The 18096-nt window shown below is 43.9% G+C and overlaps 1 protein-coding gene across 1 annotated transcript in view; it reads right to left on the reverse strand.

The window, feature by feature from the left end:
* The window catches only part of POFUT2 (protein O-fucosyltransferase 2), a 186212-nt gene that overhangs the window by 107572 nt on the left and 60544 nt on the right, over positions 1-18096 (reverse strand). Inside the window, exon 4 of the mRNA XM_078680558.1 lies at positions 2161-2271. Coding sequence (XP_078536684.1) covers positions 2161-2271 — 111 coding nt within the window. The remainder of the gene's footprint in view (positions 1-2160; positions 2272-18096) is intronic.

Below are 18096 nucleotides of genomic sequence, written 5' to 3' on the forward strand. Positions count from 1 at the left end.
TGGGTACCTTAGTACCATATACTAAGGACCTATAGGGGTACCCAGTATCCAATCTGGGATGTACCCAAGTACTCAACACAACAGTTTAGGGAGAAAGCAGATAGACTGGGGTCCTTATTAGCAGGATCCCAGTCACACTAGTCAAAACACACAGCCGAGCACCAGGCAAAAAAATTGGGGGTAACCGTGCAGAAGGATCCTACCTTCCTACAACCACTATTCCAGGGAATAAAAAGATTGCTAGTCAATGCAGGTTTGTAATGGCTCACTAGATCTGTATTTATTTATTGAGCATCATACCACAAGGGCTCTAGGAATTCCTCTAGTCGTCAATCCTTCTCACTTTAGGTGATGAATGAAGGCATGCAGTATCCTCTGCGCTCAAGTGAGCCTTTGTTCGATCCCATTCTACTAACGTTGTGTGTCCACCACATTCTCCTGTGTGTTTTCCACATGCACTAAACGCTCTCTGTAGAAATTGGAAAACTCCTCACAGATTAACCACTACCCACTGCAACGCATGAACATGTACCCACTTATTTTAAAGACATCATGGCCCCAGTCATGCCATACAATATTTGTTCTGAACTCCTTCATCAAGTTCGACAAAGGAAAGCCATTGGTGGCTGCAATAACAATCATACTTCATGCACCTCTAAATCCAGTGTTCCCCCGGATTATCGGATAACGTATTTCTCCCTGTGGTTTCTTCAAAGGATGAAATTAAAACAAAAATGAATTCCTCTCGCATCTGCCTTCATTTTATGATTCCTGTATAGGTAGTGTATTACATAGCATCACCAGTAACAATATATTTTCCTTTGGCCAATTTCAGGCAAGTGAAAGCATTCACTGTGATTATTTTTTATTTCTATAGTAACTAAGATAGTTAAATTGAGGGGAAGGATACAGTATTGGTATGAGATGTGGTTGAGAACCAATACATTTCAATGCCTATAAGTACAAACATTTCTGTGGGGAGCACCAACCTTACCAATTGTAGAGTGACACAAGCAGCAAGGCCTTCTTCAGAGAAATTTGTACGTGTTACATGAATAGCACCACCATGTCAACCTGACAGTTAAGCAAAAAAGAAGCTAACATTGCCAAACTAATTCAGTTAAAGACAATAGAAGGTATTAAAAAAAAATTGTAAAACATGAATTAAGGATCAGTAGTAATAAAAAATATGAAAAAGCGCCCAAAGTCAACAAGAAGAAACCAACAAAAAAATTTCTCTAATTGGTTGTAGTTAACTAGGTCATGGCACCCACCACACTGAGTTATAATGGTGGAATGCACACCTATTAGTCCACAAGTTATCCTCATCAGTCCCATATCTCCCAACGATGCGTGCTCACTGGAAAAGTTCCTTGCCCAAATGACAACAATGAAATCTACTTGATGTGAGGCGATATGACGCCCCATCTCCAGCCACACTGCTAGATCATGCTTATTCAGACTTTGCTAATTTATACAACCATTTAACTCAGTATTTTCCATATACTCCATTTTCTTAAACATACTCCTATTATTTAATAAATTATGACCAATAAGACAATTGTAAATGTTTTATTGTCACTTATAGATCCCTGAAGAAGGGCTCTGGTCGCCTGAAATGCATTGGGTTTTATTAAACACTGCCTTCGACGAACCATGCATCAGTTTATGTTTTTGTCAGAGGTCCGGATGGGCATAATGTTAACATGGGAAGCTTTGGAAATGGCATTACATTCCTACGTGTTAATTAAACTGAAACCGAGTAATAGGAGTAGGTTTAAGAAAAATGAGTATATGGAAGATACTGAGTTAAATGGTTGTATAAATTAGCAAATGCTGAATAAGCGTGATCTAGCAGTGCGACTGGAGATGGGGCGTCATATCGCCCCACATCAAGTAGAACCCACCACACTGAAGCAGAGATGGATAAAGGTCTGTGCAGGTGGTTAGTTCAACCCCCGATCAAGTTGTATGGCAAACAGAAGCTTAACATGCAGATGTATTTTGCAAAAGTCAACAAGTAGAAACCAAAAAACTAATTTTCACTAATAGGTTGATGTTGATTAGCTGATGGCACCCACCACACTGAAGCATGGATAAAGGTCTGTGGAGGTGGTTGGTTCAACCCCCGGTAAAGTTGTATGGCAAACAGAAGCTTACCGTGCAGATGTATTTTGCAGAAGGACAGGAGCCATAATGGATGCTGATCCTTGAACTGACAGACAGCTCACATTCAAACCTCTTGTTTCCTCATAGCCCCAGAACCAGCCCCTAGGGGAGAAGTTATTTAATTAAATATTTTATATTTAATGTTTGCTTTAAACTATTCTTACAGAAATATATAACAAAAACCTTAATAAGCACAGTTATGCTTCGAAACCCAAAAAGACATGAAACACAAAGCTGCAGAAAGGCAAAGAACAAACTTAAATGATCAGCCCTCACAATCAGTAATAAAATACCAACTCTGCATACCAACCACTAGTAGCACACTGAGCAAACCATAAAAATGCATAGCGTACAAAACAATGACAGGGTCAGATCATGTAATGATAGGTTTGGATGAGGCTTAACTCTGGGCTGCCATATTCAGTGACACTACCACACCACATCATGGTTCAGCACTTTTTGAGCGAGGCCTTCAATGTGACACTGTCTGGGTTTATTTAATTTGTTTTATTCCTTGTTTTTATACTGTCTTCAAAACCAGGTCGGTTGCAAAGAAGGGGTTCACCCAATATCGTCACTGGGACCTGGGTAAGTATAGCGCTGAGAGAGAAGGATCCCAGTAAACACACACAAAATTATTTGCAAACCACACAAGTTAGTCCGAATATATAAACAAAAGAGTCAATCTGCTAACATTGTTTTAATTGCAATGAAGCTAAACCTACCAATAGGGCAACAGTTCATGATACAATACTTAAAACTTATTGGTTATAGTGCCCTGGAAAGGGGAAGGGAAATGTGCAGTGAGTGTAAGAAGGGGTAAGTGACATAGAAAAAAGCCGAAAGGCCACACAGTAGTAGATTAGCAAATACTCTAACTTAAATGTACATGACCGTAGGTTCAAATATAACACTACAAGACGACATGCTTCATGAGTGTAATAAATAACACAAATGTTGGAGTGAAGCTGGAAACACAGGGAAATAGTCGACGTTTCGACCCCTTTATGGAAGCAGGCTTGAATTGATCCCTTGCAGTGGGGTCTTCATCAGGACAAGAGACAGGGACACAGACCTAGTTAGTACATAAATTAGCAATTAGGGTCGATTCCTAAATAAATAATTAATAAAAAAAAAAACTAAGCACATCAAAATTAAGGAAAACAAGACATACCAAGGATGCTCGTTTCCAAAGGCGGAGAAAGAACTAACAATCCTACAGGGCGTAGAGCCTGGACTCCTAGACCAACCTCTGGTCTCAGAAAGGATTACCATACATAGATGGGTGAGTAGCATTGAAGAGAGGCGTCATTCTGGATAGGGAAGAAAAGATGGATTTCAGTAAGCCCATGCCAGACAGATTAAATGGCGAAAGGCGTGTCTGGAACAAAATCAGTAAACTTACAATGTGCGCCACGTTGTAATTCCAGGTAAGATCACGGATGGTATGGGACACTTGCATAAATGTACTTCCACAGAGAAAACACCAAATCACATCAATGTGTGGATAGATACGGAATAAATCGGGCAACTGTGGGTCTCTGAAAGGAAACAATCAGAACGTCACCAAATAAAGCGAGCGTCAGGGGCACGTAGCTTGTCAAACAATCCAACAAAAGAACAAAGCAGAAGGGGCGCCTACCGGTAGCCAAAGGAATGAAGTCGGGCGCCGAGATACTCGTCATACACTGTCAAGTCTTTTGATTCAGTCAGGCATCTGTATAAAATACACGAAAAACAAGGTTTCCGTGAGAGTCCACTCGGAACAGAAGTTAACCAGTGTCCAAGTGAGGGGCCATGGGGTTAAAGACGTACCTGATGCGTAGTTTCTAGCTGAAAATTCAAGCCACAACAGCGTAACAGAGTTCGCCGAACAACTCCATTCTTTAATGCGATCACATGGTACTGATCGGCATGGAAATGGAGGAAGGCGAAAGTGTATTCGAGATACGGTTTATAGTGGCGGCCATCATAGGATGATTAGTTCATCAAGTCAAAGAGTGCACCAAGATGCCTCCCAATATGTCCAACTATGATATATGTCAGGCCACAATAAGTAAGAGGCAGTAGCCAGATGGCATCATATTATTATCATTAAGGGGCATGTTAAAAGAAATATAGTTACATGCTGCGCTCAGTAATCAATCCTCCCAGGGTGACTGATCGTGTGTGCATTTGTATACGTTCAAAATAAATTGGGGGGAACAGGATCCCAAAGGGTGTCTAGATGCTTGCATTGAGATACATTAGAGAATTCATAGAATGGATCAATGCATAAAATTGACAACTCATTTTCAATAGCATAGTAGATCAATTTGGTTGTTCCTAAAAACATACATTGCAAAATCAAATCACAATTAGGATTTGGACATATTAGAAGAAACAGTGTATGGCGTACCTGTCACAAGACGGTATAGGCCAACGCATGCATGGTAACCCAATCTTGGTATTAAGATACAGAATAAATTCCTACATTTGACCCCCAATAACACCCATCATCACGTGTTGATGTTAAATAATGGTGTACCTGTCACAGGACGGTAAAGGCCAACACATCTACTGTTACCGTATGATGATAATCACGCAAAGTTCATGCACATAAACCAAAGGGTAACAAAACTCCGCCACCCAACCTATAGAGATCACACCATCATTGAGGATGAATAAGAGATGATGCATATTACAGAGTTGTAATAAGTAAGAACACTCTAATGAAGCAGAGCCAGCTGGGAAAAAGAACTGTCATACTCATTGAGGCCATTGCTGATGGAATTAAAGCGAAACATCCATTTAAGCTCCCTTACGTAGAGGATGTCTGCGATGTTGCTACCTCTAGCGCCCAATGACACCTGTTCTAAAATGACCCACTTGAGACTTTCTGGAGGGTGCAGGGCAGACTTAAAATGTTGCACAAGAGGTGCACCCTGAACTTCACAGCGGATCTTGCTCATGTGCTGTAGAATTCGGACCTTGGCTTTTTGTTGGGTCTGGCCAATGTATATCAAACCACACGGACACACAATGGCATAAATGATGTTGGTTGAATTGCAATTAGTATGAGATCTCATAGATGTTTTGATATTGAGATGCTCAAACTCTTTGGTCTGTATGATGCTGTCACAGGCCTTGCATTGCCCGCACCGATAATGGCCAACAATGGGTGACAGATTCCACATAGTCAAAAGAGAAGGGTCTTCAGGACTCCGCAAGAAGGAACGGACAACAGAATCCCGCACACTCTTCGCCTTTTTAAATGCATGGAGTGGAAGTTCCTTGTGATCTATATCATCTGCAACAAGTGCCCAATGTTGGTTAATTGTGCGCTTGATGGCATTGCTCTTTGTAGAAAAAGTAGTCACACAGACAATGCGGTCATTCAGGCTATCGCGCTTGGTTTTGGGGATGAGCAAGTCTTCCCTGGGATTAAACCACGCGCGTTTCCTAGCCCGACGGACAAGTCTCTTGGGGTAACCCCGTTCTAGAAGACGGTTGGATAAATCTTCAGATTGGTCCATATAATGTTCTTTGAAGGAACAATTCCTTTGGATCCGAAGAAATTGCCCAAAGGGTAAGTTATCACGGAGTGCCCGGGGGTGATGACTATTGTACTGCAACAGTGAATTTCGTTCGGCTGGTTTACGGTACAAGGTGGTTTTCAGGACTCCCGCATCTTCAAAGATGGTAATATCCAGAAAATCTATTTTTTTGGTGTCTGAGTGTGTGGTGAATTGAAGATGAGGAGACTGTTCATTCAGCCAGATGTGGAAGGATGCTAATAGGCTGGAACTACCATTCCAAACGAAGAGAATATCGTCGATATATCTCATTCAGAGACCAAGATGGTCTCTGAATGGATTAAGATGATTCAGGACAACGTTCTCTCAAAGGTCGCCATATAGATAATGGCCACATCCGGGGCGAAGGGAGCCCCTATGGCGACCCCCTTGGTCTGGAGGAAAAATTGGTTTTTAAAAGACAAAAAAGATTTTTGTCATTGCAAGTCTGAGTAAGTCTATAATGAACTCAGTAGGCACAGGTCTACATTTTAGTTTGACCTAGATACCTTGTTTATAAACAGGTATTAATACAAGACAAATATATTCTTAGGAAAGACTATGACCCATCGCATTTTACGAAATCCAGATACATGTAGTATCCTCTTGATATCTCAGTTGTTTCCTCAACCATAATTAATTGCCCAAAAAGAACTCTCTAGAAACATCAGGAATATTAGGTATTTTTATGGTGATTACCCACTGTCTCTTTCAGTATATGAGCGTGAATGCAAGGAGCTGTGTTACGGATGTAGATGCAGCACCCGCAAGAACACAAGGCAAGCCATGCGTTTGGTGGCCTTGATGGAAGTTGACAATGCCTTGCCTTCAAGAAAGGAGAATGATGTAATCAGTGGTAATGTAAATTATTCCTGGATTATTGATAGAGACTGCTACTGTATGAATGGCTGTCACCATATGTGCTAAAACGCCGTATCTATTTAAAAAAAAATTATATTTTTTTTATTGAATATTTTTATAAAACAGCAAGGCAAGAGGAGATATCATTCACAGTACTGAATTCAGGACGGGGAAGGAAAAACCACACTTTATAATCGATAATCAATGTAGTCGAGGAAAGACGGGGGGGACGGGAGAAATCAAAGCAGAACACATAAAAACGACAGTGGAATGTAGGCGCAGGGAGATAGTAGAACATCCGGAACATCTAATACAGGTGGCGTACATATATTTCCGCGGTACTCATTCCAGGGTCCCCACACCCTACTCCATTTCCGGGGTTTACCTCGAGCCAGGTAGACAGTCTTTTCCCTAAACATGCACCAGTCCATGTTTTCCTTCCACGCCGCAATCATGGGTGTCCTCGGGGATCCCCACAGCTGGGCAATGTCCCTCTTGGCAATCATGGCCCCCAGGGTAACCCATAGCGTCTGAGCAACAGTATGATCAGTTGGTTCTCATATATTCAGTAAACAACGCCTGGCCTCCGGAAGAAGGGTGATCCCCATGACCTCATCCATCACATCATGTACCTTCCTCCAGTAGGCAGAGACTTCACAACATTCCCAAATAATATGGAGGAACGTCCCCACCTGCCCGCAACCACGTTTACACAGGCCATCAACAGAGAAACCCATACGAATGAGACGAGGGCCTGTGACGTAAACTCTATGCAGAATCTTGAGCTGGACCAACCGGAGCCGAGCTGGGACCGCGACCTCCTTTGGGGAGGAGATCGCAGATTGCCAGTCCTTCTCATCCAGTTCAAGGCCGTCACGGGTCCACTGCTCCCGGAGATATGTGAGGAGGTCTGTTCTATCATTGATCAGTTTCTTATAAACTAGGGAGATGGCACTATCAGGCACATAGCCATCCAATAACCTGTCCTCGAGCGGAGACGACTCCGGAACCACCTCCCCGGCCTGGAAGACCGAGCGCAAGGCATGACGAACTTGTATATAACGGAAATATTCAGTCCTATGCAAGTCAAATTCCTCCTGTAGCGACTCAAACGATTTTACCTGCCCCTTAACCCAGAGGTCACCCACCTTGCTGATACCGATGAGGTCCCACTTATCAAACCCTTTGGTATTCCAGAGTTTACCAAGCCTATCAGAACAGAAAAGCGGGGTCACCTGAGTCAGACGGTCGGTCCACCCCGTCGCATTAGTCGTATCTCGCCACAAGCGTACCGCAATCTTCGTGGGGCCAGACAGCACCCCAGTGACAGATTTAGAATACAGAGCCCTATAATAATCGCCACCAGGTAGTAACCATCTATCCATTGCGAAGGCGGGTTGTGATGCAGGACCATAAATGCCGTGGTTTATAGCGCTCAGATGGGACGCCCAGTAGTAGCGCTTTATATCTGGAAGAGCTATACCCCCGTCGTACCACGGGAGCGCCAACTTAGCAAGAGAGATTCGCGGTCTACCGTCCCAAATCAGCTTTCTTTGAAGGTCCTCAATCGCTCGAAAATAGCTAGCGGGGATAACATCATAGGCGTTCTGAAGCGCGTAGAGAAAACGAGGCAAAGACATCATTTTAAAGAGCGCCGCGCGACCTAAAGGCGAAAGTGGGAGGCGTCGCCAGCCCACGACATCTTGTTTTAATCGCGACAAGGGAGGAAGAAGATTTTGCTGATAGCGAAGTGCCGGGTCCAGGGAAATGTAAATACCCAAGTATTTGAACCCCGTTTGAGCAATCTGAATGGGACAGTTACGCTGGAGAGAGGGAACATCACCCGATAGGAAATAGATATAGGATTTCGCCCAGTTAATAATAAGGCCCGAGTTTCTACCGAACGAGGCCAGGACATCACACAGTACCATCAAAGATTTCTGCGGAGAGGTCAAATACAATAAAATATCGTCAGCGTAAAAAGTGAGATACGATCCTCAAAGGTAGAAGACCACCGAATACCCTTCATCGAAGGCTCCCATCTAATCCACGCGGCAAGGGGCTCAAGAGCAAGGGCGAACAGGAGTGGCGATAACGGACAGCCCTGACGAGTCCCCCTCTCAAGAGAAAAGGAAGCCGACACACGGCCATTGACAACAGTCTGCGCAAGGGGGTCCTCGTAAAGCAGCCTAACCCAACTGATAAAACCCGGTCCAAATCCAAACTAAGCCAACGCGGCCCACAAGTATGGCCCTTCAACAGTATCGAAGGCCATCGTGGCATCTAAAGACGCCAAGATGGCCGGCTCAGGCAACGTCGATGCTCTCGCGAGAACACCATGTAAACGCCTAAGATTGAGAGCGGTGTTTCTGTGCGGAATGAAACCGGACTGATCCGGGTGAACCAAGTCTCCGATAACAGTGATCAATCTGTTCAACAGGACCTTAGCCAGGATCTTAGGTTCAGCGTTCAATAAGGATATGGGACGGTACGACGTACACTTGTCTCTGGGCTTTCCTTCCTTGTGAATCACCACAATGGTCGCTAAACGCTGATCACGAGGGAGCAAGCCACACTCACGGGACTCCGCAAACATGTCTCGTAGATAGGGAGCAACTATATCTGGCTTCAACTTGTAAAGTTCAATGGGTAGACCATTGGGACCCATCGCCTTCCCCGAACGCTACGAACGAATCGCCAAAGCCACCTCGTCAGCCGTTATTGCAGTGTCAATCAGCTCTCTTTCCTTGTCAGAGAGACGCGGCAAAGAGATGTCACGTAGCAAGAGATGCGAGTCCTCCTCCGGTCTATCAGACACGGAGGAGTATACAATCTTGAAATGAACCGCAAACTGTCGAACAATCTCTATGGGGTCTGAAACCAGTGTACCACTAGTCGTCTCAATCTCGGGTACCACTCTACCGGCCCTCTCCCTCCTATCAAGCCACGCGAGTAGTTTACCAGCCTTATCTCCAACATCATATAGGCGGCCCTGCTGCTCTCTACTCATGGCTTTAGCTGCGTCAGTGACCAATGTTCTATACTCAAGCTGTTTTAACCGCAGTACATGTGTCACAGCACCGGTGACCCCACGCTCAAGCTCAAGTTCCAAATCAGAAATCTCTGTCTCAATTTTAACCACCTCCTCATCTCTCCGTTTCTTGACACCCGCAATCAGTGTCAGGGCCTGGCCCCTAAGAACCGTCTTAAAGGCCTCCCAGAGAGACACAGCCGAGGAAACCGAGCCCTCATTCTCCAAAAAATACTGATCGATAGATTTAACCAAGGCTGTGCGAGTTCTGGGGTCTCGAAAATACCAGGGGTTAATCGGGGCCACACGACCCTCAGTTTCGGAGCCCAGCTCCATTCTAAGCCATAACGGAGAGTGATCGGAGATACCACGGGCCAAATGCTTAACCTCAGAGACAGAGAGGGCCTGCCCCGCCGGTACCAAGAAATAGTCAATCCTGGAGAGGCTGCTGTGTGCACCGGAAAGGAAAGTGTATTGGCGCTGCGTTGGGTGTAACAATCTCCAACAATCGACCAAGCCCAGGGTGTCTAGGAAATCAGATAGCCAATTTTGCGCACCCCCAAGGTCCCTGGGTGGGTGCCGATCCATAAGACCAGAGACAACCGCATTGAAATCCCCACCAATAAGCAATGGTCCCTCCGGAAGAGCCAGAAGAACCGGTCCCAGGTCTGCAAAGGTGGTTGACTGAAGACCTGGCGGAACATATACAGAGACCAAGGAAATGGTCCGGCCCTCCCACCTATCCGTGAGGGCTGCATACCGCCCTCTGTCATCGAGTATAGTGGTGTCTATTTCTAGTGGGAGAGAATTCTTAATCAGGATACCCACCCCCCCTGGAGCCAGAGGAGAACCCAGCATGCACAACCAGACAGTACCCCCTCCTGTTCATAGCACGACAGGTGTTGCCAATCAAGTGCGTCTCCTGAAGGAGAACTATATCTGGAGAGAGACGTTTCAACAGCTGCAACACAACACTACGTTTTATCCGATCCCCAAACCATTCACATTCCAACTCATCAATTTCAGCTCCCTACCCCCATCCCAGAAAGGAAGAAGATCCAACCCCTGGTAGAATACTGCACCCCTTTCAAGAAAAATAGATAAATGTTGCCTTGCAAAATGAAACAAACTGTCCCCAACAAAACTCCCAGACCCCCCACCCCCCAACAACAACCCATTACAATACCCCCCACCCTGCACCACTGCGTAACACCAGGAAACCACCCAAACTTGCAGTGTGCCTGTCGCCCCCCCCCCATCTAGCTAAACTACAAGAAGAAACACAGGAGGAAAAGGACCCGCTACTGACCCCACAACCCCCAGAATATAAAAATTCAAGTCAATTGTCAATTGTCAGCAAGAGACCTCAGGACATCATCCGCCGGCACTTATTCTTGGTCTGTCCGTCCTCCCTCCGCTCCACCAGGTTGGCCCTCCGGAGTAGTCTGATTCGGTAAAGTATCAAGCCAGTCAGCCACAACATCTGGACGATCGAAAAAATAAGTCCGCTCTGCATGTTCAACTCGTAACTTGGCCGGAAACAACATGGCGTATTTGAGACCCATATCTCGCAATCGTCTTTTCACACCCATAAAGCCAAGTCTCTGTCTCTGGACTGACTGAGTGAAGTCCGGATAAAAACTAATCGTGGTGTTTTCAAACCGCGTAGGGCCATTAGTCCGCGAAGCCTGCAGCACAGCGTCCCTGTCTCGAAAATTGAGGATTCTGGCTATTATAGGACGTGGGGGAGCTCCCTGTTTTGGACGGCCACCCGGGACCCTGTGGGCACGTTCAATAGTAAAGAATTTACTCAGTCCCTTGGGTGCCAGGTGGCGAGTGATTAGGTCCTCCACGAAGAGGTCCGCAGCCGGATCCTCCGCTTTTTCCGGGACCCCTATGATACGGACGTTGTTCCGGCGAGCCCTCCCTTTATAGTCTTCGAGACGGCGTACAATGAGATCGCTGCTGTTCTTCAAGCGATCGACGTCTGTCTGCAGTGCCGTAACATCACTCGTTAGGCTGGATGTCTTAATGTCCAAAGACTTGACTTTTTCATTGGTTTTGCCCAAGTCCGCACGAATCAGATTCACATCAATCGCCACGGTATCGAGCTTATGGGCAAGGGCCTCAATTTGGTGTCCCAATGAGGATTTGATGCCATCAATGGCGGCCATGACGTCTTGTAGAGTCGGTTCGGTCGATGGTGTAGGCTGCTCCTTCGTGCCGGCCCCCCCGGGAGAACCCTTCACCTGGGTATAGCGATCCATACTGTTAGATTGCATGGAGGCACCTCGACGAGTGGTCTTAGACTTCAGCTTGTCCCCATCAGGTTTTCCCCGCCATTGGCGGAGACGGGTCACTGTGGTTCTGTGGAACCGGGCAGGAAAAATGGCGACCCCGGGTCCCGCCAGGCAATAAGAACCCAGAACTGTGGACACGATTCAAAGGTTCCGCAGACCTAGCGAAAAACAAGCGGTATAACAGCTGCAGTAGGCCCAATCGTTCTCAGCGAACCCAGGGATAAGCTTATTCGCGGTCACCAGTCACTCCGGAATCAAAACCGAAAGTGAAACCAATCAGACCGGTCACACCCATCTCCTGTAGGCCGCTGTTGTTCAATTACAGATCGGGCAGCATGGCAACTCCACTGCCGGGCATCATGGAGGGATAGGCCGCGATCTTCAAGGCGCCACAACTTCGGATCCCGAGGTCCAATTTGGAATCCGATTGCAGATTTTGCCTCACACGTGGTTCGTCTTCACGAAGATAGCAGTGAGAAACAGGATAAAAGACAGGATAATTGCCGGAGGTTGCGAGGGTCTCGGGAGCCCTAAGCTCACGCGGCCATCTTGGTTGCGCGCGAAGCTCCTCCCCGCTAAAACGCCGTATTGAGTAGAACGTTTGAGAGTGAGAATTAGAGCAGAGTTTGTGGGGAGATTGGCATTGGCCTCACAGGCATTTCCAACTGGCAGGACACAGGGCCCCAGCCCTACCATGCCCAGCATGAGTGGCAGGAACAGGAGCAATATTGCCACTTAAAGATGAGACGTCAAGGGCTGGGTGGCTAAGCACCAGGTGAAACTGTGGCTTACCTAAGCCACTGGCAGCAGATCTGAGTTTGCCGTCTATTCTTGAAATGTGCAGAGAGGATTTTGGGGATGGAGGGGGGAGGCAGTTGCCAAACTCTTAAAAGCACTAACTATATTACACATTGCGAGTGCCCATTGAGAGCTCCATCCTTGAGTGTGAGTACTTAGGTGACTGGCATATCAGTAAGAAGACCTTGCCAGAGAATTTGGCCCACAGTTATTAATCTTTCAGTCTAGAATTTCAGGCACAGTTTACCCGAGTCCGATGGCCCTGGTAGGTACCTAGATGAATGGACCTCACACCTGCCACCATTATATAGTTACCGGGGAGTAGAGCATTCACATTACCTCACCGTTTGCGCATGAGCAAGGACTTGAGTCTGTGAAATGTAGTGCATTTAATGTATTTCAGAATAAGGATGTGCCTGGTCATCCAGAGGGTGGTGACTGTACATCATTTTGCCCTTCTGTTATAGGGACATGTGTTAATAAACTTGCCAGAATATGGCATCCAGTCTGGAGTGTATGTGTACTTTCTTCACAAAGGGAAATTACAATGGAGGTACTAGACCAGATACTAGGGTGGAGGGCAACTAATGATTTGTGTGAGAAACAGTGATATCCATGTGGTATATGTGCTCATTGCATCAGGGCATAAGTGAGCTCTTGTATAGTTTTGAACCAAACCGAACCACAGAAAGAGATATGATGCCAGAGGAATGAAGTCTGGGCTGCTTTGGGAGAGGAATATTGAGTTCTGAATATTGTGCTGCAAAAACATCGACTACCAGAATATAATGAAGGTAACGTATATAGAGAAGTCTATGTTTAGAATAGTTAACACTATATTTACCTTGACAATATGTATTTTGATGTAGAGATTAGAACAGTACATCCATTCGTGACTCACATATATTTACCTCCATGATATTAAATTATTTTGATATGATATTTGTTTAGCACTATATTTCTGTGGTCTATACTCTGATTTATAAACTGGTGGCACCTATGCGGGGAAGACAGGTTTCTAATGGTTAAGTAAATTCGAAAAGAAGAGGTTTCTTGTAGACTTAGCAAACTTTGCCTACAGATTTAAAAAGAAAAAAGTGTTTATCACATGGATAACATTCCTTGCGATTCAAAAAAAAACAACCAATCAGACATAAGTGAGGCAGTATAATGAACATTAAAAACGCCTAATATTGAAATTATTCAGAGAAAACCCACATCAGTGAATAATATTTTGAATTTGAGGCAATTAAGAGCCAGCATCTCTAACTTGGTACTTTAGAAGAAGTGATATCCAGTTAAGTACGTAAAATTTGGAAGTTGTGTGCTGGAAGAGAGGAAGAACGGTCTGCATCTGGAGCACAGGATGCCAGGTTCTGCCTTCAGATATTACCATTAGGCAGTGTGTATGCCAGGAGAGCCGAACAATGGTTTTCCATAGGTATTAATGTTTATTATCCCCCCACATCAAGAATGAAGCTGTGGTTTGGAGAGAGGTTGAGGAACCAAAATAAATGTAAGATCTCAATCCCCACCAAAATGAATATGCATTCAGTATTAGGGTACCAATTTTTCAACAAAGCTTGTTAGCCTTGTTATAAGTGGATAGAAGTATACATTAACACAATTCTCAAAATATGCGGGAAATCCAAGGACAAGCTTATTATCAACTGTACAACTATTTAGCTCATTTCAATTATTAACTGTACCACCTAACCCAAACCCCAAGTTCAGTATGTTTAGAAGTTAAGTGGTTGGTATATCTCAAGTAACATCTTCCAAAATATGAGAACTGGATTTTGCTCAATATTTTCAACTGTCTATCCCAAGTCACTAGTCTGCTTACATACAAGGCTAGTCTACTAACAGTAATGAATCAAATCAAAAACCTCAGTCATAAATCTGAACCCAGATATTTGCTACTTTACTTGTGTGAAGATCTGCGACATAAATGGTCATCGTGAGGACCATCTCGATGTAAACAACACATTTGTATTTACTGCTGGTGGGGGCCGGACTGCACGGTGTTTTGAGTCTGGACACTGCTTACAAACTGAATCTTGACGATATTGGTGCCCTGCCATCAGACTACTTTAATAACTTTTGGACGCCGCTTGACGACTAATTATACTCGAGAGAGCGTCTCATCGGACATTACATGCATAAAGACTTATTTTTGAGGCTACTGTGGCAAACAATTTTCAGGAACTGACTTCTTTAAAGCATTAAATTGGGAATACGCAGAAAATTGATATATGGACATGACTTACAAGCTATATTCAAACTACTTCTTCTTGTTCTGGACTACTTTATCCAGACTTCGCGTGCTCTGATCCATCAAATTGGATGTGGTATTTGATTTTTTGTCCTTACTTTGTATAGAAGCCTTGAAAAGGTCACGAATGGCGACGAAACACGTGTCGGCTGTAGCTGTAGCAATGTTGTAATTACAGAACAACTGTCATGAAGATCGCTGGCTGAACAGAATTTGCTACATGAATTTTGGATTAAAATAACTTTGCTGGTTGGGATCAATCGGCTGTTTACTTACCTTGTGCTGTGCTCTGTCTATGTTTAGTAATTGATTAATATATACGGAGATTTCTGTTATGTATTAGGTGATACTGTGGGTGGCACGGTATGAAGACATAGAGCACGCCTTAAAAAAGAGGGTTATATACTGACTTTAATGCAAACGCAGCAGAGGTGCTGGCGGTTTTGGATATTCCACTGCCACCATTCCTTTTTCAGTTATCCCGATGAACCCCGTAGGGAAACGATAACTGGCCCACTCTTTTTTGACGATGTCTGGCTAAGCAAATGTATTGACTTAAAAGCGGTCACTAAATTCATTTATACTGCTGCCCCAGGCCCCAACGGGGTCCCCATTGGCGTGTTAAAATCTAATTTGGAATTTTGGGGTCCATTAGTTACTAATACCATTAAAGCAGTTGTGAAGGGGACCCCAATTAACACATGGAAGGAATGCATAGTAGTACCTATATTTAAGAAAGTGATTTAGGAATTGCCCACGTGTTATCGCCCAATTTCTTTGTTAGGTGCCACAGTAAAAACTCTACGATGGGTGATCCTGGAAAAACTGGAAACTTGGGCCGAAAATAACTCTTTTCAAGGTTCAATATGGTTTCTGACTGGGAGTGGGGCCATCGAACAGGCACTGAACTTATCACTTATCTCAGGAAAATATGTCAAGACCAGGAGAGGTTCATTACGTATGGCATTTATGGACCTCTCCTGTGTTTTTGGCTTGGTGGGTAGGAAAAAGCTGTGGTCATTAATGTAGGTAGCGGGTGTGGATCCACCATTGCTGAACCTCATAAGGTGGTTACACTGGGATACCACCACCAAGGTCCACTACACTCAACAAGGTGTTTGTACTCAACCCATAAAGGTAGCCCGAGGGGTCAGGCAGGGTTGTATAATGCCACCTTTTCTGTTTCTATTTTATATTAATTTCCTTGACAAAGCTGTGAGTTTATGTAGTGATTATACTCCCAGATTTGCGTCCCGACCAGTTCTAGTTCATTTATATGCAGGTGATGCAGTTTTAATCTCACAAACCGCAATTGGCCTCCAGAAACTTTTAAATGGTTTTAATAGTTTTATGACAAACCTCAACCTTAAAGTAAACCACCAGAAATCGTTTATTTTAAGTTGTGGTCTAAAACACACTAAAACAAAATGTTTTTTTTATTGGCGAGACCGCAATCACAATGGTTGTCCATTTCAATTATTTAGACATCCTGTTCGTAGCAAACCTGTCATGGGGCCAGTAAGAGGATAGAGAAAATGGGAGTAGTGAGTGAATCTTTTAGATCTGCAAAAACACTGGGGCACAAGCCAAATAAAGAGATGGTCCAGCTATACAAGTCTAAATGTCTGGGCGTGGGTACATATGAAGTGAGTGTGTGGGGCCACAAAACACCACTCAGAATGCAGGCAGTTGAAAACAAATGTCTTTGTCGGTCACCGGCTAACCCGAAATCAATCCCAAATTTTATAACCGATAGTGAATTGGGTATGAGCTATTAAGAAGACAAAGTTAAAATGGCACCCCTCTTACTCTGGGTCAAAATACGGTACACCCCACAAGTGAGTTTTTTCAAGAGACATTTAAGGCAAGTGCCTGGAATTCGACAATAGACGCTCTATCCCATGGTTGACATATGTAAAGAAAAGCTTTAACAACATGGGCATGATTAACATTTTTGATTCTCAAGACTATATTGGGCCCCAAACTAAGGCCATAGTTAAGAACAAATTCTACTATGGGAAATGAATTAGATTTGCATGGCAAGTCGTTTAACTTCAGTTCTTAACTATCTGCCTATTTCAACAATGCATGGGACAGAGCAGTACCTTACCTGGGTAGAAAAACAAGAACACAGATTGTATCTTACAAGGCTCAGGTTAACTCCAATTCATTTGTTGGTTGCTTTCCCTAACCGTAGCTCCTGGTTTGAATTTCTTCCGGTTTGCCCAAGTAACAACTCCTCATCACAAACAACAACACACTTTATACTTTTTTGCACTTTATACCGCAGCTTGAGAAGACGCTTTTTAAGACCAATTTTAAAGCATAAGCACTTTAATTCACGTCAAGAGGAATTGATTTTTTTAAAAATGTTTAGAAACTCCTACGATTTATTTCTCTGTCCTCAACTACATTTTATCCACTTTAAAACTGAGGAGGAGGTAAGCTTTATAAGGATACTTATTTTAGCTCTAATGAGAATGCTAATAGTTTAAATGAGTACTAATCACTAGGGGTGCCAAATATATATTTTCATATACTTGTTTTTGTTTATATAATTGGGCAAATGTTATATTTAATGAGGTTTTATATCAGTTTTTTTTAACTAAATGTGCAAAGCTCTTTAATAATCTATGAATCCGAAAAACTAAGTGATGTATCATTTACTTTAATGTAGTGTTTTATGGCCATTGTTATGGCAGAATTAAGACTATTGAACTAAACTGAACTGACAAATGGATACTGCTGTTCATAAAAGCTTTCATGCTTACACATCGTTAGTAGCATCGGTTTTAGCTTTCCAATTGTACTTCAGTAAGCATTTTCTGTGTTGGCACTTACACCATCCTGGTATGACCTTTTACATCTGCCATTGTGAAACGGAACATTTGTTTTAATCTCTGGAAAAATAGATTTCCCATTAAATGTTCTTTTCCCCTTCGAGACTGTGAGTGTACCATTTATCTTCTCACCGGGTAAAGAAATGTACTGCTGCTGCTAAAAAAAGAGTAAATCTCGAACCATTTTCAGAATAGGAAAGGGCAGTCGAGGAGTGTGTAAGTACACTTACCTCACGTAGTTGTGGGTGCTCACAAACTTTCGAGACCA

The sequence above is a fragment of the Lissotriton helveticus genome, chromosome 3_1 (genome assembly GCF_964261635.1).
Source record: "Lissotriton helveticus chromosome 3_1, aLisHel1.1, whole genome shotgun sequence".
NCBI lineage: Eukaryota > Metazoa > Chordata > Amphibia > Caudata > Salamandridae > Lissotriton > Lissotriton helveticus.